This window comes from Phasianus colchicus, chromosome 3 (genome assembly GCF_987193195.1).
Source record: "Phasianus colchicus chromosome 3, bPhaCol1.hap1.1, whole genome shotgun sequence".
Lineage (NCBI taxonomy): Eukaryota > Metazoa > Chordata > Aves > Galliformes > Phasianidae > Phasianus > Phasianus colchicus.
This window is the reverse complement of record NC_143438.1, coordinates 66708991-66734242: the sequence shown is the minus strand read 5'-3', so window position 1 is coordinate 66734242 and position 25252 is coordinate 66708991. Positions and strand designations below refer to the sequence as shown.

Here is a 25252-nt window from a genome sequence, read left to right as displayed (position 1 = left end):
TTCTTGGCCGTGAGGATTTGATAGAAGACTTGTAGGGCCAGGGAACTTCTGAAGACATACTCATGTCTGTGACTTAAATATTCTCTGGGTCAAAGGGTGTGCCTTCCTCAGCTTGCTGGCTGTCTTAGGTTTGTCACAGCCCCTGTAGTGGTCACTAGTGGGCAATCATAGAATCATTTGAGTTGGAAGGGACCTTTAAAGGTAATCTAGTCCAATTCCCCTGCAATAAACAAGGGATACAGATGGATCAGGTTGCTTGGAGCCCAGTGCAGCCTGACCTTGAATGTCCTTTCCCCTTGTCCTGTCACAATACCACGACTGCATCCTCAAAAGTGTAGCTGAGAAGTTTGTTCCTCTAAAACTGTAAAATATGATTCTTTCAAAGAGTCTGGTAGTTGAAAGCAGCTCATTATGAGTATGATTTTCTCATACAAAATAAAAAAGGCTACCAAAAAATACAGACTTTTTTTACTGTGTAAGCTATACAGTCAGAAAACTTTTCATGCTTTATGCTCCTTTTTCATGACTGTTACGAGAGGTAACTATCAACCAAGGTAGGAGGTTAGAGCTGCAGATGCAGTCAAGTCTCAGACATGTTGACAGGTTTTAGCCTCTGGGAGAGCAGGTGCCAGTGCTGTGTGGCAGGAAGAGCAGCACGGGGCCGTATGCGGCTCTGTGGAGGATGGCCGTGGCGCAGCATAAATAGCTCACCTTTGGTTGTCCAGTGCTGTCAGTGCTGAGCCAGTGTGAACCCACAGAGAGTGGCCGTCAGGAGGTTTGCATAGATGCGCTTGCACCAGCAAGCAAAAATTCTTCAAAGCAGAACTCCTTCCTGAATAGGATACTGGAGAGAGAAATGTTCCAATTTAATCCAAGCTTGAAATGAAGATGCTGTGAATCTAAGTCACTGAAATAGAATCTAGTTTTGATATTTCAGTTAATTTACTCTAAAATATAATTTAAATGGAATTGCAGAGAAATAGCTGTGAATCCTTCCTGTATCATCAGCTTGCCTACAGTTTTCATGAAATCAGTTTGGCATCTCAGTGCTCAGAATGGGGTCCTCCAAAAGGTTACCCCATGACTTTGAAAGAGATCCACCGCATAGGAACAGCACAGAATGGGATGATACCTTTCTTCAGGCAACTTGGATTTTTCATGACTGTATGGGATTTTGGCTATTCATTCAGTTGGAGCAGAAACTTTTCTCCTCATTTGCTGCATGGTTGTGATATCATTTTTCTTTTCGTTGTGGTAAGCTGAGGATTGGCAATTACATTTGATGTTGAGGCTGATCCTGTTTTCCTGACAGATGTAACAGCTCAGCTAGGGAACAACCCAGTCTTGTGGCTTCTCTGCAGGACTCTGCCATCTCACGTAACCACTGATCCCTCTTGCAGCTGAAAGCAAACCTCCGTGTGAAATGCGTTGATTCAGTCACCTCAGCACACCCCTTTCTTTTCTTTTCTTCTTTTTTTTTTTTAACCTGAATTCCTGTAGGCTCTTGATGCAAATCATTTCAGCTCTGGTTCACAATGGAGCAGGAAGGCTTTCCACTGGAAAAGCATTTGGCTTTGAGAATGCTCCCGGCACTGGGGAAGCTCATGGGTTGCAGCCAAGCAGGGCAAGATGACGCTTCCAGGAAAGTATGACTAACCTAATTTCCACATTTACTTAGCACGTAGGATGCCCCAGTACATGCAGCACTTCAGAGGTTACAGGGATGGGGTGCTGGGGGTAGAGTTCGCTTAATTTATGGCTGAGCAGTGCAAATTACACATGGAGATTCAGCCCTTTGATGTCAACGGTATTATCAGGTGGGCTGGGTGTGTGAGATTAGCTGCCATGTACTGTAATGCTGCAGAGCATAATGCAGTGTCCTCAGTGGGCAAAAAGACACTACAGAGTGGTGTGGTGTGTATGCAGCACAGCAGGGCAGAGGCTGGCACTCATGGGAGAGCACTGCACTGCTGGCAGAGGAAAGTTTGGATGAGGTCACCAATGAGACAGCTTATCCAAGTGGGCACCTGCAGATGCTTGATCCATGAACTGCTTACCTTATCTGGGCCTAAAAAAGCTGTCTGCAGAGAAACTGCCAGCATCTCTGCTGCAGGCACATGCAGCTCTGGTTGTGACAGCTCTGGTCTGTGCTGCCAACGCTGGTTCCTCTAGAAGTTGTCCAGGAAGTCTGGACACAGGATGTATATGCTGTTTTCCTGCCTGTACATATTGCCCAGACAAGAGGTGTGGACACAGGACCTTGAAGGACCAGAAAGAGCAGCCAAAGGCTTCTGCTCTCATCTACCTAAAGCTCCTCTAAGCATCCTCATACAGCTGTCACTTCCTTTTCACTGTGCCCTTCCTCCCAACAACTCAGCTGGGAAGGCCTTCCTTCAAAGACAGAGTTTTCCTTGTCCAAGAGCTAAAGAAGAAATGTCTCAGTATTCTCAGAAAAACTGAAACTTGTCTCCTTTCAAATACATGGCATGCACAAAATGCAGAGCTGGGTGATGTCAGCCTTGGGACTACTTCTCTTTGTTGAAACTACCTGGAGTCCCAAAGCATCTATGCTGGCAATGAGTGGGCACCTCTGCCATCTAAAACACTCAGCCCATCTTCTGATGCACCACCAGGCCTCCACAGGATCTCTCCTTTGAGGACTGTTGTTTGTTACACAGGAGCAACCAATTCACTGTCATGTAGCTGCTCCTATAGGGTTAAATAAAAAATGAAAGATTTGCAGGAGCATGGAAAGCAGTGTAAGGAAAGCTTTCCAAACTTCTGAGTTTTGATTCAGTTCAAAGCAAAGACTACTTGGATTTGGGTCTGAAAGCACTCATGTACACCTGAAAGAAACAGTGTCATTATTTACAATGTCTGAAACCCACTGGAAACTGGAAAACATCCCATTGAAAATACAAAAAAAAAAAAAAAAAAAAAAAAAAGAAATCTTGTGTAACGGGTGAAACGAAGGAAGTACAGTCTAGTGGTCAAGGCCAGAACAGGACTGTCAGGAGGTCTTTCTGGTAGAAAAGTTATTCCTGGTCTTACCACAGATTTCCTGTGTGACTGGGCATGAACTGAAGGGACTGACAGCATAAGCACGTCTTGCGCACACCGGGAGCCCTGCCCTGGGACTATGGCCAGGGTATTTCAGGGTCAGGCTTTGCTCTCAGAGAGGCTCATGAGCTGCTCTCAAAATCCAAGCCCAGCAATGTGAGGCCATCTCAGGGCCTGGTCTGGTCAGGCAGGCGCTGAAGAAGAGGAACCATGGAAACTCCTCTCATGCTGGGGTGAGATGAACAGCATCTAGACCATGGCCTCACTGCTTCCAGTGTCCTACAGTCCTGCTGGGTGGGAGACCACGGTGCAGCTCCCACAGCTACAACAAAGCAGGGTTTTGAATTATTACTTTCTTAGCCCAAATCTGTGCTGTTCAGGGGCAGCACAGCAGCGAGCAGCCTCCTCTATACGGTGGCAGTCCCTCCTTGTGCAGCCATGGCGGAGACTGTCGGGCCTGGGAGACCTCATAAAGATGCATTTTTAAGAGAAAAAAAGAAAAAAGGAATGAAAGGTGGAGGATCATTTGTGGTCTAATCAAAGAGAGCTTTACCTCTGCTCTCACCACTCTTTTGGGGAGCTTCTCCTTCGTGGGCAGACAAGCAAAGTGGGTGAAGGAATGGGACCGACTGCCCTATTAATACATTCTGCACATTGAAGTTGACCTCGATGTTGTGTCTGTGTCCAGCTCCTGGGGCTCACATCCCTGGCTGCACAACCAATCTGTCGTGCAGATTAATCTGATTGTTTGAAATGAAATTTAGCTGGTCTTAATCAGAAATCTAGCTGCATCAGGTTTGCATTAGCCTGCACGGAGGTAGTAGCTTCACACAACGACATGGTAGCAATTAAGCTAGTTGCTACTGGTTCTTACCCTAGGGTACAACTTTGTTTTGTTCCTTGTAGATTAGTGAGACTGTGCTAGTTTCCACATAGTTTTCTTTCCTGTAGACCCTGGCTATTTCACATCGAACCCTCTGGGACTGGTTATTAGACCACACAAACCGTGATTATTTCCCAAAGAGGAGGTCAGCATTCCAGTTCTTGAGCATGGCCAGTTATAAAAAAAAAGTTATGAATCTGAGAGAGGGAAGGGATTTCACTGAAGCCAAAGGAGCCTTAAAACTACACAAACATGGAATGAATATCTTTGAACAGTGGGAACTGAAGACGCATATTTATTTCAAAAAGCATAATTATGCCTTTCTTGGCACTGGAGGTGAGAGTGAGGGAAAGTCCCTTCTGGGTCCTCCTTCATTTCCTCCCTTGGCTCCTTGGCATGGACAAAGCCACAAACCTCATCTCCACTTCACCTAAAATCCTCCTGGGGGACCCAATTACAGCCCTGTTACCCCTCACATCAGCTCATTTTTCTACACTGGGAGAAGTCACATCTATTTTAAGACTTGAGGTGAAGTCCTGATGTGAGGGAAAGGCTTGGATGCATCCCGCTCTTGGAAACAGCACTTTGTGTGAAAAGAAAAAGTTCATCCAGAAAAAAGGTGAGATTCATGCATTACAGGTATCAAGGTGGACGCACAGAGTCAATTATCTGAGCAAATATGGAGTCTCTTACCACTAAAAGAATCAATTCTTTACATGGGGCAAGCTGCTTTCATATGAGTTTTCAGCACGTGGCCTTCTCATCTCAACCTCTGTGTGGCAACTATTTTTTCTTGAACAAACCAGTGTACTGTAGATTCTGTAATGAAAATATGACTGTCCACTACTTCCAAGAGTTCCCTCCTACTATATACCAAAGCAGTCAAACAGTGAAGGATCTTACTGCAAACCCATTGTGGTTCTCTTGGCATTTGCATCAGTCAGGAGTAAATTATTTCCATGTGAATTGATGGACTAAAATCACATATATTACCTTAAAAATGTGATGAAGGATACACTGGTGAAATTCCATAGCCAAAATTTCTCCCACCTGCTAGATCAATGTGTAAAAAAGACAGAAAGAAGGAAAAAAAAAAAAATAGAAAATCAATGCCTTGTCAAAGACTATAGATGAACATCTTGTCATCTGATGTTATCTCGTTAATGTAAAGTAAATTTATCCCATGATGTCATTTTATAGCACAGCAGCATTTATTGATCAAGAGCATATAGTCACTTACTGGAAGGCAGAACAGAGCCAAGCTAACATTGCTGCTGGGTAACTTGGGCCACCTCTCTGCAGCGTTTATGTGAAAGCTGCTTTTAGGAGCCGTCACTGCTCACACACACAACTGGAGCCAGTTAGAGCTAACCCTCTGTAAGTCCAATATTTAGTGCTCCCACAACACAAGCTTAGCTAAGGCTGGTATTAGTTCTCTCAGCTCTGACTGTCTGCATTTCAGAGGGGCTGGAGGACACAAACAGAAATACCGCATAAGATGAAAAGGCCTGCATTTCTGGGAAGCTCAGCTTGGCTCTTTTCAGCAATTGGTGCAACAGCTGTTAAGTGCTTGAAGCTTTTATAAGGCAGACGTGATGGCAAATCCAGCTGCAAGCAACCCCCTGCTGCAGGGGCCTGACTCATGTCACGTTGCGTCCCTGCTGCCACTCAGGCCTTGTGGTGTAGCCATCTGGTTAGAAGAACACAGCTCTCCTTTACCAGTGCATGATTATCACAGGTGCCACTTGGATTAAATGCTGGGATCAAGGCTGGCTTTCTAAATCAGAGACCTGAATCTGGCTCCATTAGCACCTGTGTCACTCAGAGGGAGTCAAGCTCTGGTTTGGAAACGTCTCAGCTCCAGCAGGTTGGTGAGAGGTTGGTGAGATTTCCATCAGGAAAAGCACATTTCAGCTTCAGTTTCATAGCCTGCACTGAGCTTGTCCTGCTACCGACAGCAATGTAGGGGCATGAATGAGGCCTCCAGGAAACCAGCCATGGTCTTTGGTATGCTTGTCTAGATGGCAGCCAGTTCTTCACAGCAGGAGTTACATAAGCAGTTTGGATCAGCAATGGTAAGCATCTGTGTGTCAGTGTGCCACTACGCCTGGTCTCCTTCCTGGGTAATACACCTTTGCCTTTCCTAGCTCTATGTCATATTGCGGGCCACCTCTGCAACTAATAGGACCAAGGTAACCCTTGGTTTTCTTTTCTTACAGCATTTCAACTAGGCAAGTGTTGTACAATGCCCTGAGGGAGATGGGGTGTGTGTGAGCCAAGAGATATCACGGATTATGTTAGGTTATAGATTCTAATGCCCTCCTCTATAGTTCACATTATGAATTCTAATGCCCTCCTCCATAGCTTTACCAACAGAGTGAAAAACAACACAGAACATTTTCCATGTTAGTGCCCTCAGATCCAAATGGACTCCCTGTCTTCCTCTTGGCTTAAGTTTCGATGCTGTGCCTCTTTACAGAAGCACACAAGTGACAAAGCCTAAGGTAAGCACAGCTTCAGTGACTTTCTAAACGTATCCCATATTCAAGCAGGAGTTTTGTATTTTGTTGGGTTTACAGAGTATTAAGACAAAATTAACAGACAGTTCAAAGAAGGCTGGGAACAGAAATTCTCATTCCATGTGTCATACCATCCTTGATGGCAGCTACCCCTTACATTTCTTGCTGTTTACTTTCCAAGAGGTCAACAACCAGTGTCTGCAGTAAGAGTTTGCTTGGGAGTTATAATAATCCAGCTGTGTTTTTTCTTTTGGCAGCTCCCATCTTTTGCTGGACCAAGGTAACAACCTTCTTTCCGTATTTTTTTTCACTGCATCAGAACTGCTCTCTTAAATTATATATAAAAATATATTAAAATGCATATTAGCCAATATCTTCCTTCCTCAATATTTATGAAAATGTATAGCAATGAAGATATCGACTTCCAGTTTTGAGCCATAAGACTGATATTCCTCCAAAGTAAACACTGACCTTGGCTGTGCCACAGTCAATATTTACCTCAAGTAAAATAAATCTTGATGACAACCAAAACCTGAAGTCAATATTGGCTTGCTGTAATCCAGCTGGTATAAAGTAATCAGTTTCCTTTATATTACCTGAATGCCTTATGCAAATATTTTCACGTTAAAGGTGGGCTCTGCATTCTTACAGCTGTAGATGCAGTACTAGAGCCATTCCTTCTGTTTTCAGTCATCAGAAAACGGAGGGCTCTCCAAACCACAGCTGCCACCACGCACCCTGTGAAAGGTCTCGTATCTCACAAACAATCTGCAAGTGACTGATTAACTATCTAATCTGTGTACCTACTCTGAGGCCCATTACTCCTGCATCTAAGAGCCTTCCAAACCCTTAAGAAAGGCAAAGTTTGCAAAGAAAGAGAATATCTTTTACTTGGCCAGGTGATAGAGCTGTGAAAGTGGATAAACTAGGCACACAACTCCTAAGTGTAAAGATAATGACTCTTCCTAAAAAAAATAATGTCTCTCTCATTAATTTAGGCCACTAAGTCCATAGCGGTATCATCGTTGCTGCTGCTGAGATAAATAATTTCCCCTTCCCAATCCAAATTCCAAATGAGGAAACATTTCAGTGCTCAGAAGAGGTTTTTTTTTAAATGGATTTATTTTTGTCCAGCAGTCACTCCCCATCTAGCAACTGCTAAGACCAGTGGCCAAAACCCTCCACCTCTGACCAGCTTAAACTAATTAAGACCCTATGGGTTTTCTGAAAAAATAGTGGATGGGTAGGGGAAGAAAAAGGATGTGGATTAGTCTCCCATTGGCCGTGTCAGAGGGCAGCCAGCGCACCTGAGCCTTCACACCCACTGCACTGTCTGGCTCTGTCTGTGTGCCAGCCCATGGGCAAGGGCAGCAGCAACAGGGGGTAAACGTGGTGGGCACAGACACTGGGCTGATCTCAGGAAGAGAAGAACCCCACCACAGGAAACAAGGTTTGATTTATTCTGCTGACTAGGGAAAAGCATGGGTTTTAAAGTTTTTGCATGTAACTTTGTTACAAAAAAAAAAAAAAAAAAAAAAGTTGAAATTAGATCGCTCGCTTAATCTGTAGTTCCAGAAGGGGTGGGCATTTTCAGCAGAGCGTTTTGCAATTACTGTGACCAATCCACGCAGAAGCCTCTTTTATCTGGAGCTTTGTTGTTCCTCTGCAATGGCTCCAGAAGGCAACAGTGGCCACGAAGCCCGACTTGAACTCCCTCGGGCAGCTGAACCAGTCTCAGATAGGCTTTGTGTACTAGGACAGAAGTCATGAGCTGCTCTCCATGTTCAGTGAGAAAACAGGAAAAAGAACAGAGAGCTTTCAGATGACTCACTGATGGGCTGGTTGTTTTTTGGTGGCTTTTTATTTTTCTTTTTTTTTTGTTCTCGCTGAAGCTTTTTCTTTTCTATATGTAAATAATGAGATGCAAGACCTAAAAAAATAATGAACTAGGTTGAGTCCTGATGAAATTTTGTAATTGTTACAAAGCTGGTAATGCACAGAGTTGGTTTGCTGGATTATTTTTCCTGTGGTTCGGGTTACTTGTGCAGAGATGTTGGTGGTCCTAACAAATCCTGGTGAGATATCTGAACACAGCACTCACCACTCCCTGCAGTGAAATTTGGCCTGATTAGCAAGCTCTCTGGGAGGTCAGTGGCTGGAACAGTTCACGAATTGTTTTATAAGTGAAATAAATAAGCATAAATGATAACTCTTAATGCCAATAGAAGACCACAGGTGCACAACTGCATACTAGACAGGAGTTATTTAACGGAAATAGTGAAGTTAAAAATGGACATGAGAATGCTCTCCATTTTTTCTGTAGAGTGCCTTCCTCACTGGCCACCTCTTTCCTGAGTAAAACAGGCTGTGATGCATGATGCACTCAGTGGGCCTGTGCCTTGTTAAAGCTTCTCCACATTTATGGCATATGACCCCGAGTCCATAGCAGACTGTGCTGTGTGACCCCCTGGTGCACCTGAAGTGCTTGCTGGTCTGCAGAGAGCTGTGTCACCAACTATTTGACCACATCTCTCTTGAAGTTTAGCCCCCTTACTAAAAGCTAGATTTCAAGTGTTTTCCCAATTTACCTCATAGAATCACAGGATGGCTCGGGTTTGAAGGGACCTCAAGGATCACCAAGCTCCAATCCCCCGGCCACATGCAGGGCCACCAACCTCCACATTTAATACTAGACCAGGCTGCCCAGGATCCCATCCAACCTGGCCTTGAACACCTCCAGGCATGGGGCATCCCCAGCCTCTCTGGGCAGCCTGTTCCAGCACCTCACTGCTCTCATAGTAAAGAACTTTCCCCTGATATCTAACCTAGATCTTCCCTCCTACCTCTCAAAGCAATTGGAACTACTGCAAGGAGGTGAAATGTTTGTAAATGCCAGAAGTGGTTAACACAAAATCAGGATGGCCGAGGTTGGGAGGGACCTCTGCAGCCATCTGGTCCAACCCCAGCTGGAACAGGGACACTCAGAGCAGGCAGTGAGCAGAAAGCAGGGCGTGCGTGGTGGTGTGAGACCTGCAGGATGCCAGCCCTGCAGCATTGTGCAGTGACATTTAAAACAGCTCTTTCCACTTCAGGAAAAGTACCCAGCCTTCTTCTGAGCCAGCTCGCCAGCCTGTATCTTCTGTAATTAGAAGTATTTTCCTGCACCTGGAACCGAAGAGGGAATCACGAGATGGATAACCCAGAAAGGGAGCCCTGTCTCTAAGAAACAACAGAGCTGTGGGAGGACAAAAATGACAGCCTCCGAGTAACGTGACACTCATGGAGATGCCTTTTAAAGCTGAGCTGACTCACAGGGAAGCGTTTCACTGTTTCCAAAACCTAGGATTTGTTTTCCCCACAGAAAGGACAGGAAAACCCCAAACCAGATAGCCTTAAGATACTTCAGTTCTCCCTGACCCAAGCAAAAACAAAATAAAAGTGCAGAAATATTGGAATTTCCCATGGGGTAGAAATATTGGTTTTCACCTAGCTGCCATCCCACAGCAGCAGGGCAGACAGGTGGGCACTGCTTTGGGATTTTCCTCAGGCATTGGCAGAGCTGCATAGGAAAACACAGAGCATACTCACACTGCACCTGACTGCAGCTACTGACAGAAAAATGGCAAAAAGCTTTGCTTTCATGACTTGGTGCCCATTGAAAGGAAAGCAAACTGCCTCGCACCTTAGCCTGTTTCTGCATGAGCATTCCCTCTTAAACACGTTAGGTTGGGAGCTGCATCCTGAGGAGCATGTTTCTGCTTGGGCCAAGCCTGACAGCTCTTCCTGCCTTGTGTGGTTGTGCTGCTTGCGAATGGAGAACGCCGAGGGTTTGCTGTCTGAAGGGGTGTGTGGGGAAAGTCACTGGTGAGAGCAGTGGGAATCTGGCAGCTGCAGTGCAGGGCCTGGGTGAGCTGCATGTAGCACAGGTGGCCTAGGGAGGGTCTGATGTGCTCAACATCAGCAGAGCACCAGGGCAATGGGTTGGAGATTTAAAAAACAAAACACCAAACGCTGAGTCTAAAACCTGATCCACACACAGGTCTTGCCATGTGATTTAGCCTTGCAGTCTGATGCCTGCTTTAATGAGCAAATGCCATGACTCAGGTATTTCCCCCACGCCCCAGCCTCTCTCTCTCTCTTCTCATTTTGTTTTGCAAGCCATGGCATGAGCTACCTTCAGCCTTGCCATAAAAATCTGACTCACTTCCTAAGGGCAGGCTAAAATAACCTGAGGGTTTTTTTTAAAAACGCTGCTTTTTACCTCCTTAGACATAACAGAGAGGCAAGCAGGGACTTCTGAAACACAACAAACTAAAATCCGGTTTGTTAAGCAAGGATGAGATGTCCCCAATTTTCTTGGTCCATTGGGTCGCTCTTTTTAAGAAGAAAAAATGTGTGCTCTGCGCGGTGGTAGCAGCTGACAATCAGTGCTTCTTCTCTGCTCCCTGAGCGGGTGCAGCCAAAGTGGCGGAGGGGGGGGGGAGAGGGCTGAAAGTAAAGCGGAGAATTGTTCGGATTGCCCGGATCCTTCCAGGAAGTGATCTTTCTGCTTTTGCTCCAGACACACGCCTCCCAGCGAGCCAGCAGCTCCAACTAATTAGCACACGTGATGGGAATAGGAAACAAAGTCACAAACAATAGTAGCGTGGGAACGCAGTGTAAACGGCAATTACACAGCCCCCCCTCCCCCCGGCCGCCCCTGGCGCTGCCCTTCCCCGAGTAAATAAATAAACGAATAAATAAATAAATGAGCGCATAAATAAGACGAGCTGTGGACAATGCAGCAGCGGGCGTGGGAGGCAGCGCAGACGCGGAGGGCCGGAGGTGATGCTGGGCGCTCGCTGGCCCGGCCACGGCCCGCTGTTATTTTCATTCCTTGCTCCCAAGTATATCGAGGCTGCTTCATCTCCTTTTGTTCAGCGCTGGGGCACAACAGAAAAATGTGTTTGGGGAATTTCAGCACTTGCTGGGTCATGGGGGAGGTCAGGCCGCTTTTGTTGGGAGAGAGGCAGAAGAAGAAAGAGGGCAATCAAATATCCTCCTCGAGACAGCTTACAAGCACATGTCTCATGCTGTCAGGGGCGAGGCTCCAGCGTGACACTTCCAGCTCCTTGTCTCCGTGCCAAGCTGAATATGTTCCGTATACATTATATATGTGAGAAGTGGTCGCCGCTTCCCCTGCCGACCGCAGCTTTAAGACGTATTATAACGGAACTATTGTGTGGGATTAAACACATTTGCTGTGGTTGCAGCGTGAGGAGTGTGTGACTGCTTGCACTTGCTGCGGAGCACCCCCATTAGCGCGACTGCAGAGGTGCTCATGCAGAGGTCAGCACCGTGGTGCACTCAGAGCCGTGTGCTGCCGATCCTGTTTTGTAACAAGCAAACACGAGGCAGTTTTGTCGCAACCGCATCAGTGTGAATCAAAAGAAGGGCCTGGGCGTGCACGGGAAATTACTGCTAGTGCTATTCAGCAACGCTGCTCTGATAGCTCCCGTTCCAACATCACTGAGATTTTCTGGAGTAAATCTTTCAGATGAGCGCTACTGTGGAATAAAACTATTTCTCCTGGAATGATGTTTCCTCCTTAAAAGCAGATGAAATGAAGGTCACGCTGAGAACAGCAGCTCTGCACAGGGCCTTGGTACTGCACAGATGTGCTGCTCAGCTCTGCAGCATCCCCAGGCCCTGAAACCTTGCGGTGTCAAAGTACTGTGAGCAAGACTGAAAAGAAGCATCCCACAGGAAAATGCCCTCCATGCCAGTACAGGCCACTGCTATTTCATTACCTCAAAATATGCTCGAGTCCCAGAGCTAACTGCTTTATGATCTTTCAGTTTGAATTAAAACAACTCAGGTCAGATGCAGCTACACATTTAGATCATTTAAAAACCAGAAGTTTAGCAGAAAGCAGCTTCAATGCCTAACCTTGGTCTGACAAAACCAAGGAGGCACTTCTGTTGCTAATTTTTGTCCGGGTATTCCATAATGCAATGGAAGAGACAGCCAGTGATGGTTTGATTTTGACCTCCCTGGAGGAGAGATTTTGCTTGCTGAGGCAGCCACATTCAAATACTTGCCCTGTTCAGAACACAGTTTCCAAACTCACCAGGCTTTAACCTACCTAGAGCCGTCAAATCAAGTTGTCTTGCCAGTGTCTCCAAGACAGAACTACAGCCCAAGCCCTGACTGTTTCACAGCAATTAAAAATCCCCAGTGCTTTCTCACTGCATTCGCACACACTGAACATCCCCTGCAGCCCATTACTCCAGGCTGTGAGTGCTATGGCTGCTTCTCCAAGCAAAATCTGCTCAGGTGGCTGATGGCTGGAGGATACAATGCAACTGCAGAAAGGTGTGAGGTCAATGCAGGGTATCATCTGAGAGAAAATAGGGTTGCTTTTCCAGGAGCTGGTGCTCACTGTGTAATTTGCAGCTTTCATTTACCTGCCTGTGCAATGCTCATCAAAGCTTGTAATAGCTGGTACCTTCAAAAGCAATCAGCTGCTACTTTGATTTGCTTTATTCCCAGCTGTATTTACCAACAGCTACAGGGCATGCTCACCCTTCATTTTTATTTTTGCACAGTTAAATTTAGTTCTATAAAACTAAAGAAAAGTGCCTGTTACTGTTTGCCAAAAAGCCACATTTTCCCTTTTAAAGAGCATATTTTACTTAACATTTTGCAAAGTGGAACCAAAATTCTGAGGGTCATTTTCCATCCTAGGCTTCCTAGCAAGAACAAACAGCACATACGGTGTTCTCAAAGCTGCATGCCTCTAACAAAGAGAACTCAAAGTGGTCTGAGAATGTGCATTGTGGGGGCAGAGACTCCCTCTCCATCATCAGTGCACAACACGAAGCATGTTTTGAACAGGGCTCTTGCAATACTGAAGTTGCAAAACTGCCCACAAAAATGGCTGGACAGATTTCTCCTTGGTAGTCTGTTGGGGTTTGCTCAGCAGGAAACAAGAACAAGGTTCTGTATTGTTATTTATTGGTCTATTGATGGGAAAGGTACTGTAGGAAAAGAACTATTTTGATAAACTATAGAAGATTTTGTTAAAAAAGGTCAGCAAAAAGAAAAACAAAGTTTTACTATGTGATACCTGGTGCAAAGCATACTGTGTGATATGGAGGAACGAGGACGGGGCTAAAAAAACTGCCCAGCTGCAGTGACAAGGAGGAATGGTTTTAAACTGAGACATGGGAGGTTTAGGTTAGATATTAGGAGAAAGTTTTTCACTCAGAGGGTGGTGACACACTGGAACAGGTTGCTCAAGGAGGCTGTGATGCCCTATCCCCGGAGGCATTCAAGGCCAGGCTGGATGTGGCTCTGGGCAGCCTGGTCTGGTGGTTGGCAATCCTGAACATAGCAGCAGAGTTGAAACTAAATGATCATTGTGGTCCTTTTCAACCCAGTCCATTCTGATTCTGTGATTCTATGATCTTCCTCTTGGCAGGACAGTGCCTGCAGTTGCTGCTTACCAGCAGCTGATCTCCTCTTCACAGTATGGCAACACTAATGGAGTTGTCCTGACAATAGCAGGTTATTTGGTCCCTCGTGCAACTCTACACATGGAGCACACACATTCTTACATGTGTAGACATGGTGAAGCTGAAACCTCCCCAGGTAAATAATGGAATCATAGAATCATTTGAGCTGGAATGAACCTTACAGTCATCTGGTCCAACTCCCCTGCAATGAACACAGACACTTACAGCTAGATCAGGTGCTCAGCATGACCTTGAATGTCTCCAGGGATGGAGGATCACCTCTCTCATCACCTCTCCATCACCATCACCATCACCATCACCTCTCTCAGCAACTTCTTCCAGTGCCTCACCATCAATACAGTAAAAAACTTTCTCCTTAAATCCAGTCTATGTTTGAAATCCAATCTACTTTGGTTTGCAAACATCTTCCCTTGCTATCACAACAGACCCTGCTAAAGAGTCTGTCCCCTTCTCTCATTAGACACTGAAAGGCAGACCGCCTGCAGACTGCCCACGTTGCTCAGAGGCATCCAGAAGAGTATGGATGCACTTTGGTGTGAATTCGCCAAATTTACATTACCCTGTTGCAGTGTGACAGTTCTGAGCCAAGGGACAGATTCTGGAGGACACGTCTTATGAGTGGCTGAGGGAAATGGGGTTGTTCAGTCTGGAGAAGGGAGGGCTCAGGGGAGACCTTATCGCTTTCTACAAAGACCTGAAAGGAGGTTGTGGTGAGGTGGGGGTTGGCCTCTTCTCCCACGTAACAGTGATAGAATGAGGGGTAATGGCCTTATGTTGTGCTGGGAATGTTCAGGTTGGATGTTAAGAAAAAACTATCAGAAAGAGTGGTAATGCATTGGAATGGGCTGCGCAGGGAGGTGGTGGAATCATTGACCATGGAGGTGTTCAGGAAACGTGTAGATGTGGCACTGAGTGATGTGGTTAGTGGGCGTGGGGGAACGGATCGACAGTTGGACTGGATGACCTTAGTGGCCTTTCCCAACCTTTATGAATATTCTATTCTGTGAAAGCAAGCAGTGCAGCCAGGGGTGTTTTACAGCAAAACATGAAGGCTGGGAAGGTGCGTGCATTGCAAGTTCTGACACAAGCTTAATTACACAGCGCTGCAGAACAGACAGATTTATGGAAAACGCAGCATGGGAACAACCCTGTGTTAGCTGCTTGCAGGCGGCTGCAGGACTTCTGCTCCTCACCTGCAGCTCCTTCCTGAGCTGCCCCCTGCTCCCACACCCCTCCCAGCAGTGGCACTGTGCGGAGCCGCAGGCAGTGCCACGCAACGTGCAGCAAAGCGTGCGCAGCTTGGCCCGAGCAGCTGGTGAGAGGCTGAGAGCTTGGCACGGGCTCGTGGCTCCTTCCCTGCGGCACCCTGCACGTCTCCGTACCTCCAGCTGTGAGACTGCACGCATCCAGTGTCAGACGGGAGCCTCGGCCGAAAGGCTCCGAGCGAATGGAAATCCATTTGTTATGAAACCACCTCGGGGGTCGTGTCACACGTCCCCTTCTCACTTGTACCTCAGCAAAGAGGCGGGAGGCTTGTGCAGGGGACGCGTGCTGGCGTCCTGCTGCGTGCGCTCACCCCGAGCGGCGCCTCTCCCGCCAGCGCTTCCTGGCCTGGGACCGCACGGCAACGCGCAACGCGTGAAGCGCCGCTCTCCCTTCTTTCAGCCTCCAAAATGGGGAGGGGGGGGAACAAGGGGAGGACTGGGCTGACGGGCAGCGCTCCTCGAGCCACACAGACCCAGGGGAAGCCGGCGCGGCCCCTGAGGGCGGCCGGGAGGGAAACCGTGAGGAGGGAAACCGTGAGGAGGAAAACCGTGACGAGGCGGCCGCGGAGGGAGCGGAGGGCAGAGCACCACAGCCCCGCATCGGAGCCGCACGCGGCACCCGCCGCCGCTTTCCCACGGCCGGCCCGAGGGGCGGCGCCGAACGGGGCCGGGCGGCGGCCATTGGCCGAGGGCGTCCCGGCGGCGGCCAATGGGGGAGGCGGAGGCCGCGCGTGGCGGCGGCGGGCGGCGGGCGGCGGCGGGCGTTCTCTGCGCGGCTCTGCCCGGCCGGCGGCGGCCCGCCCGCGGCGGGTAAGAGGCGAGGCGTGGGAACGCCATGGGGGAGACGGGCGCGGGGCGAGGCGCGGGGCGCGCGCCGGGCGCCCTCCTGCCGCGCGTCCTCCTGCCGCGCGCCGCCCGCCGCCCGCTCGGCGGCCGCCCGCGCGCCGCCGCCATGAAGCGGGCGCATCCCGACTACAGCTCGTCGGACAGCGAGGAGCTGGACGAGGCCGTGGAGGTGGAGAAGGAGAGCGCGGACGAGAACGGGTGAGAGCGGGCGCCGAGCGGCGGGGGGTGGAGGGAGGGCGGCGGGGGTGGCCGGGCTGACCGCTGTCCCGCGCTCCCCGCAGGAACCTGAGCTCGACCGCGGGCTCCGCGTCGCCGTCCGCCACCTCGCAGATCCTGGCCAGGAAACGGCGCCGAGGGGTGAGTGCCGCCCGCCCCGCCGACCCCCGGCCCCGGCCCGGCCCCTCACCCCGCTTTGTGCCCCGCAGATCATCGAGAAGCGCCGCCGCGACCGCATCAACAACAGCCTGTCCGAGCTGCGCCGGCTGGTGCCCAGCGCCTTCGAGAAGCAGGTAGGCAGGCGGCTGCGCGGGGCTCTGCCCGCCGCGCCGGGGCTCTGCCCGCAGCTCCCGCCCCTCTCCCCTCAGGGATCGGCCAAGCTGGAGAAAGCCGAGATCCTGCAGATGACCGTGGATCACCTGAAGATGCTGCACACGGCCGGAGGGAAAGGTAAAGTTCGGAGCTGCGGCAGCGTTCCCGAGCGCCGCGGGGCTGCCGCGCAACGAGGATGGCAACGCGGCGGCTCTTCTGGGCTCGGGTGTCCGGGCAGAGTGCTGCCCGGCGGTGGCTCTGCCTTGCGCCCTGCAGGGGAGAGGCACTGCGAGGTGTTGCAGCGGTTTGTCGGCGCCGTGCGGTGAGCCGGCTGCTGGCAGCGTGGAGCAGAGCGAGGTTTTGTTGTTGACAGGTGCCGCTCATCTAACGTGCCAAACTTCCAGAACAGAAAACTGGAAAAAAACAAGGGATGGAATGAGAGAATTAGCAGGAACGGCGACGTGTGCTTTAAATGGGAGCAAATGAACTAGTTTGCAAAGTGACCTCTGATAAGTTAGAATTTGTGCTTGTAATGGATTTTGCTGTGCTGTAATTTTGCTTGCACTGGGAGATGTGAAAAGAACAAAAGTACTTTCCTCTCAGCAGCGGTGTGCAATTTCAGCCTGCAGTCACAGGTCTCAGTCTGTAGTCCTGGGAGCTGCAGCATCACAGCACAGATATAAAAGAAGCCCGTTAGCCCCCAAAACAGACGACAGCAACAAAAAAGAAATAATAGGGAGCTTGCCAGCTAATCTACGTTTGGGATTACTAACAAACATCCAAGTGAAAACACTTATAGGGGAAGGTGGTGTGGGAAAGCTACGTGCAGGCAGCGACTGGAAAACAGCGTCTTAAGCCTACATTCTTTTTTTTTTCTCTCTGTAGGTTATTTCGATGCTCATGCTTTGGCTATGGACTACCGGAGTCTTGGGTTCCGAGAGTGCCTGGCTGAAGTGGCTCGATACCTGAGCATTATAGAGGGCCTGGATGCCTCTGACCCGCTGCGGGTCCGACTCGTGTCTCACCTCAATAACTACGCCTCTCAGCGGGAAGCAGCGAGCGGTGCGCACGCTGGCATTGGACACATTCCTTGGGGCAACGCCTTTGGACATCACCCTCACATATCTCACCCATTGCTGCTGCCTCAAAACGGGCCCGGCAATACCAGTACTCCAGCGTCTTCCTCAGAACCGCATCACCAGGGCAGAATTGCCGCCTCACATGCTGAAACTTCCTCACTCAGAGTGCCCCCAAATGGCAGCGTCGGACCAGTGCTCCCCGTGGTCACATCTACTACCAAACTGTCTCCTCCTCTTCTCTCCTCCATGGCGTCGCTGTCTGCGTTCCCCTTTTCGTTTGGCTCGTTCCATCTACTGTCCCCCAATATGCTGAGCCCGTCTGCACCAACACAGTCAGCAAACCTTGGCAAACCATACAGACCGTGGGGGACTGAGATCGGAGCCTTCTAAGAACTAACTCTTTAGTAAGGGTGGGGAAGCCTGCAAACCTAGCTGAGCTGGGTTATGCCACTCTTAACATTGAAGTTCTTAATAACTGGGACGAAGGTACAGCTTCACCTTAACTAAATTTGTCTAGAAACTGTCTCTCTGGATTTTTTTTTGTTTCGTTTTTGTTGTCGTTTTCTACATTTTTGTATTAGCAGGATTTTTTGTTTTTGTTTTTATTTTTGAATAGTTGTCTGAAAATAAAGTTAACAGTAGTGGATGTTAACACTTGTGTTAGATCTGTGCTGAACATTGAAATCAATTTTGTAACAGCTCCTTTCAAATGTTCCGTTTTTCCTGAGTACATCGGACTGCCTTTTTATGAAGACGTATCACCTATTATTGTTAGCTACAGCCTAGTTTAGTTATTAATTTTTCCAAAACCACTCCTCTCAGCCTTAACAAGCTGTGTTTTTGTTAATATTTTGACACTGAGATGTTCTATAAGGAATTACTGTTTTTGTAAACTATATAGGAGTCTTATATTTCTGAACAAAGCGTTGACAAATCAGATGGACCAGCTTGACCAGCTTTATCTAAGAGCCCAGTTTCTGTTTCTTCTGCTGTGATTCAGTATATTTGGAGGTCTTATTCTAGTCCCTAGTGGGTGTTTATTTGCATCACAGAATCATTGCATTATTTCTTCCACCCAAAGGAGCAGTATGTGCTTTAGTGCACACTTTAGAATGGGGAGGGTGCAAAAGCAAAATTAGAAGCTACAGTTGGTTATGAGTTTCATTGCTAGAGATGTGGAAAATTTGTTACACGCAATAGCTTTCCAGCATGTTCAATTTACAGGGCCAGATTCTGCTCTGAGTTACAGCAGAGCAATTGCTGTGTTACTGGTATTCTTGGTTAAGTGAAAGCAGATTCTTTCCCTTTGTGAGCTTCAAATCTGCACCTGAAACAAATTATGCTGGTATTTAGATATCCAGTGGAATGGTACAGTGGGAACCTGTTCAGTGCATGACTTTGTTGCTTAACAAATGTATCCTAACTGGTGCATTTTTTTTGTTGTTGTTTTTGCATTTTGCTTTTAGTGGCAGTTCAGTGCTACTCCTCATTTTGCAAGGGCTCTGCTGCATTCTCGTGTGTGTGAGTGTGTGTGTGTGTGTGTACATGTATATTTTGTTTGATTTCATGAGAATTTTAATCTGAACAGGTTTATCTAGTGAGTTCCACTGGACTAGGTTTGACTGCTCTTGTATTTGTGTTGTGGTTAAATAAAGGAGAAAGAACATATTTTAAATGACACGTTTGTCTGGTATATATATCAGCGGAGAGTTCTGTGCCTTTGGTATCACAGGCAATGCTGCTTAGCCTTTCTCTGGGCATATGCATTTACTTTGTTCTCACTCATCCATTGTGGTGTACTTACATACATGAACTGAGTGTAGAGTGAAGAACCACTGTGCCTCAGGATCATGGCCAAGGGAATGAAAGTTAAGGATGCATTTTTGTGTTACTCCTCCTTGCCCAGCAGTATGTAGGTGGGAAGTGAAGAGATACGAGTTAGTTACTGCTAAAGAAGAGTTTAAAGTTGCACAACATCTAATTACTCTTACTGCTTTGTCTTAATAGTAAAAAATGATCATTGTGGATGTGGAACCCCTTGTGGTCAAACCCATGGAAGTCCTATAGCTTTGTGACAAAGTTCTGTTCTTAACTCCTCACTGAGTTCATTTTCTGTGTGTTAGTGCAGGGTGTACCCACAGTCTCTGACTGATCCTCTGCTTGTCACCACTCAGTGTTAATGGCACCTTCTGCTTTTTCTTCAAGCAGCAACCTGACAGGCTTAAATGTAGATGGAGGGTTTTCTCCTTGAAAGACGTATGAGCAGATGATCCCACCTGCAAACCTCTACCTGGAGAATTTCTCTTGGGAGTACCTCACTCCTTTCCCATGTGTTAGAATTTGTAGTACTGTATTGGTACGTGGTGTATCCTCATCTGGATTTAGCTCTGCCAGAAGTGCAGAAAGAGCTCGGCCCTGTGGGAGAAGAGTGCTTTGTTTAAAGAAGGGCTCTCGGGCCAATTAAGGAGTGGCATTGACGAGAGGCTGAGAGGGCTAGGCTTTCTCGGAAGGATTGCTGTGAAGCTGGAAAGAGTGGGAGGTTATTCAAGTGTGTAACCTTGTTTTACCTTCTTTCCCAGGCTGCAGGGGACCACTGCTAGAGACAAAATGCAAAACCCTTGGGCTGCTAGGAATATATAGGTGTTATCGAGATTATCGATTATAGCGTTTTACGTATAAACATGAAATAAGAGGCTGTAAAATTCCAAACCCAGTTTCCTTTTCACAGTACGTATTGTCTCCTGTTTAGTTATGCCCTGCCCAGTGCTTAATAGGTTTTTATACTAAATTAGCGACTCCTACGTAGAAGATTACTACTGTGCGTGCAACTTTAGATCTTCTAATAAATGGCAACTTTTCTCAGCCCTTTAATGGTTATTTCACTGACATTCGAATTACTTTGCTTGCCCTTACATAGCTGGCTCTTCTGTGTAGAAAGACCCCTGCAATTGCTTCTGTCTCACCGTCTTCATCTTGAATGAACTTCAGAAACAGAGGGCAATAAAAGTTTAGATGCTGTGTTTATACTCAGTCTTATCTTTCCATTACCAGTGTCAAAAGTATTAAAGCACTAATCTTATTCAATTCATGCAATACATCTGTATTAACTTTTAGAGACTGAAAATCCACTGACTGCTCCTTAGAAGCAGGTGAATGAATTCCAGGAACTCAGGAAAGCTAAAAATTCAAATGGAAAAAGCCTGACCCAGAAGCTGATGCATGGGGATTAGAAGTTCGGGGCTATATTACAACTTGTGCTGCTCAGTAAGTCATGCTTGGCAATCGCTTAGCCGTATCTGTTTTGTCAGCTGTGAAAAAGCAGTGGCATTGCTCGTTCTCTTTTCTTCAGGACAGAGTGGTAGCTGGAAGTTTTCTATATAAATGACAGCTACTGTTGTTTCTCAAAAACTGAAGTTGTGAGACATTCAGCTATTTTTATTTCCTACAAAATGATGGGTTTCCAAAGACAGACTGAGAGAGGCAAAATAAGCTTACTCCTATAGATAACAGATATCTCCTGAGCACCAAGTATTTCCTTGTTTACCCTATTAAAAACAAACAAACAAACAAAAGCCAACAACCAACCAACCAAAAAAACCCAACAACCCCAAACAATCCAGAAGCGAAAACGTAACCAGAGAGGTGGTAGAGAAGAAAGAAAATGCAGATATGACTTGATCCCATGACCCCTCCAGCTCCTTAAATTGCTTTGGATGAACTGCGTCTGGCTGGAAATCCTCAGGCGAGCATTTTGTGTGGGATGTAAGACGATGTGGTATTTTAAATCAGCAAAAACTATCTTCCTATATCAAAGAAGCTGGATTCGAGTGCAGAGTAAATTTAAGGAGCTGGTAAATACTGCATAAAGCCAGATACAAAGCTCTGGAAATCCATTCTGTGCTTTGGCATAAAGGAATAGCTCATCAAAGTGACATTTTTTTGCTTTTGGAAAGAAGCTGTCACTAGTTCTTAGGCCTATTTCTGTTCAGCACTCCTGTCTTACACTCGTAGCATGACAGACTGTATTAGGATCATGCTAAAAAATGATGAATCCTGACTGTTGCCCTCCTCAGTCACACGTCAGCATGTGAGTCCCCAGGTGACAGGAGCCTTTCTAGGCTTACTTAGCAGTGGGAAGCCTGCCAGGTCTTCCCTCACAACAAACAAGCCCGAGTGAGCACAGATAAACTGAAATCCTTCTTCCTGTTTTATATTGTGTGCCTGTTCACAGCCATTCCTTGCCAGAAACTCCCAGTTTGGATTGCAATATACTCCATGCTGAGCTGAAGCCTGCAGCAAATCACGTGCAGGCTGTGGGCTTTCTGCTGGGAGGCAACAAAAATGATTTGCAAAGCCCTTTTCTGGGGTGTTACATGAAAGGCTATAGAGATGGACTGTGGTACTTGCCAGGTGACTCAGTGTGCTGAGGCTTTTGCCCGGCTTGTAAATAAAAATTAGGCCAGTCTCTTTCTTCTGGAGCCAGAAGATGAAGGCATTAACTCATGCCTGCAATATAGTAGCATGACTGCAGTAATAAATGTTGAAATGCCAGTGTCCGGTAAGATACAGGCATTTGAAGGTGTCTTTTGGGAATCTGAAGAATTCATCTGAAGAAAGTCCTTATGAAGGAAGTGCTTGGGTATTTTATGTCATACTCACTCATACCATCTTGTCCAGTCCATTTTTTTCTTTAGCAAATTCATACAAATTATTCATACAACATGAAGGCATAGACCAAATGGCTTTGCTTTGACCGTGCTGTGTGCAGCCTGCCCAAGCCTTCCCAGGACCCCAGAGTTCAGAGGCAGAGGTTGTTTTCCAGCTGTGCCTTGTTCTTCAGTATATCACGTAACACAGCTGTATAACACAGCAAGAATTCCCCAAGTGCCTGAAACAGCTCAGCACTTGGGGGCATTCTGCCTTACTTACAGAGCCCTCAATCACATTGCGTTCCTTGGACCTTTTCAGAGGCTTTTTCAGGCTGCTTTCTTCAGGAGAAGCCTCCAGGAAAGTAAAGGGAATAACTGGATGCAGTTCTGCACATTTCTGTGCTCCTGCCTGACAGGGCGGCCCCAGCACAGGAGGTCTCTGCAGATCACTCTTATACCTCTGTGTTGGAAATGCTTCTGGGAGGTCTCCAGACAACCTTGTATTTCTCCAGGGTAAGCTGCAAAGTCAAGGAACAGACAGTAGTAATGGCTCAAATGCTGATGGTTTGTGCACTTCTCCGTTTTGCCCTGCGTTTACAGAAGAAAGGATTTTGAAGCAGAAAGGTTGGTGGGATAGCCTTGGGGAGAGAATGGCAGAGAACAGGAAGGAAGGCTAATGTGGATCAAAGGAAAACTGAGGCTGTGAACAGATGAAGAGCTGAATTGTTTGCATTGTCTATTGCAAAGGTACGGAAACAACTGTCGTCAGATGACAAAATAAGCTGCATGCTAGTGCTTAAAGAGTTTGGAAAGAGGAGAACAATAATCTCAGTAAATCACAGTTTTGTTCAGTAAGCCAGAATCAGATAAACATGCAAAAACTGTGGCATGTGATTTAAAACCAAGATGGTGCTGAAACAAATGTGTATGGATGTCTCTATCAATTTTGATGGGCAGTCTCATCAGCTAAAGGGGAAATAGAGGTGGTCATTCCCAGCTGTAATAATGCATCATAGCATGATTTGATGATTGTATTTGTGCAATCTGGTCAAGCGAGTGTAAGGAAGTGGAAGAATTGAAGTGTGGTCTATGAGTGAGAGTGGTTCATGGGGCCCAACACAATGGGGAATTTGATGCACTGGGATAACTGGTACTATCTCCTGATCACTGGCAGCCATTCCCATGAAGTTCTCAGCCTTACCTGCTTCATTCTCAGTTTCTGATACAGTGTTTTGGGACACATTTACTTATCTACATAGCTATGGGATTTCCTTTACCATAGGGTGAACAGTACAGATCCACGTTCTACTAGTGAAAAACTGGATCTAGTGAAAGAGAGTATGGAACCATTTTGGTAATAAGGAACATCCAGTAGAGAGAACTCACAATTGCTGACTTACTTCATGTTATGCATATGCTATTTATAGTGCAGATAATAACGTGGTAATGCTAGTTTCTATTATCACCAAGCCTGTCTTCTTTATCAGGGAGACCATTTCAGAGACTGAATTTCAATATTAAAAGATGAAATGAAAAGAATTGTCACCTATTATTGTTCGGTGATGGTTATGTAAAAATGTGTGGGATTGTATGGTGATTTAAAATTGTAACGAAGGGGACTGAAGTGTGTGCAGTACGAACTGTTTCACATGCTACACAGCAGGCAGATTTTTTACTTCATAAGGAAAACATCAATTTGATTGAACAATGTGCCCTCTATAATGTTGTTGCCTATCTGTCTGTAGATTGCCCCTTTGAATTTCTCTGGGATTCATTGCGTCTTCTGTTAAGAGGAAATTATCAACAACAAGAGGAAATCCTGTACTAGTACTGAATAGTCCTTATTTTAAAGGTACTTCCCTTCTTGTGGGAATTGTATATAATCAGAACAACACTCCATAAAACCGACAAATTATTTTAGAAGGAGACAGGTCAGCCTTTTATTTAAAAGGTCTGACGTTATTCTACAGAAGAAAATCAATTGTTAGAGTGGATGACATTCTCTGTGAGTTGCCTGTGCTTCACAAAGGTGGGGCAAAGTTTAGGGCACTGGTAACAGGAAGTCTGAGCTCCTTAGAGACGTGTTTTCTGGAGCACGCAATGACAAAATTGCTGGTTTTGTTCGCAAAAGTAGCAGGAGGAGTGATAATGATTAAACTTTATCCTCTTAAGAACTTACCTCGGTGGGGATGTGAATGGTGCACACACCCGCTGGACAGAAATAAATATGTTTTAGTTCAGTGGGAAAGGGGGTAAGATGCATTGGGCAGCAGTGCTGTGATGCCATGCAGAACAGCTGCTCTTTTGAGCTCCCTTGCAGGATGTTCCTGAGGTCCAGCCCTCTGTCTCTCAGTTGTGACGGCATGGACCTTCTGTCCCCACATAGCCAGGGCAGGCTGAGCAGGAGCACATGCAGCCCCCACCTGCAGCCAGGGGCTGGGCTGCTGTACCCCAAAACTTGGGGCATCACCTCAAACAAGCACACTGATGGGCACGGCTGTAGCTCTAAAGCTGAGTTGTTGTCATAAATCCATACCTGTTGCAAAAGGGAGATTTGAAATCCCACAAACTCCCCTTGGTCTAGCCAGCTGCAAGTCAAACACGTATTGAAAAAAGTTCAAGCTAAATCTGCTACGGAGCTTAAAAATCTGCGGGTTGTTGTTCTGTTAGGCAACATCTGTCAACTTTTGATCCCTTCTCTGGGAAGTAAGGAGGCTCCCTGCTTCTCCATGGCGCTGACAGAGGTTGTAGGGCTCCCTGCACAATGCCTTGGGGCAACCTCATCCCACCTGTTTATCAAACTGAAGCCTCATTTCCCAGCCCTTCAGCACAGCAGCAGCCCAGGTTGAAAGCACAGCTTCAGTGGCAGAGCTGGCTGAGAGCCACCGGGACCCAACACTGGGAAT

The 25252-nt window shown here is 47.0% G+C and overlaps 1 protein-coding gene across 2 annotated transcripts; it reads left to right on the top strand.

The window, feature by feature from the left end:
- Positions 1–16055: 16055 nt before the first annotated feature.
- On the top strand, positions 16056–19375 carry HEY1 (hes related family bHLH transcription factor with YRPW motif 1). 2 transcript variants are annotated; one of them, XM_031590923.2, is made up of 5 exons: positions 16056–16288; positions 16372–16447; positions 16516–16599; positions 16675–16756; positions 17504–19375. In XM_031590923.2, exons 1-5 carry the CDS (start codon positions 16080–16082, stop codon positions 18085–18087), a joined length of 1035 nt encoding a protein of 344 aa, XP_031446783.2. In that variant the 5' UTR covers positions 16056–16079; the 3' UTR covers positions 18088–19375. The 2 variants fall into 2 exon arrangements, with proteins under 2 accessions (XP_031446783.2, XP_031446782.2); XM_031590922.2 differs by having other exon boundaries at positions 16516–16756.
- Positions 19376–25252: the final 5877 nt, after the last annotated feature.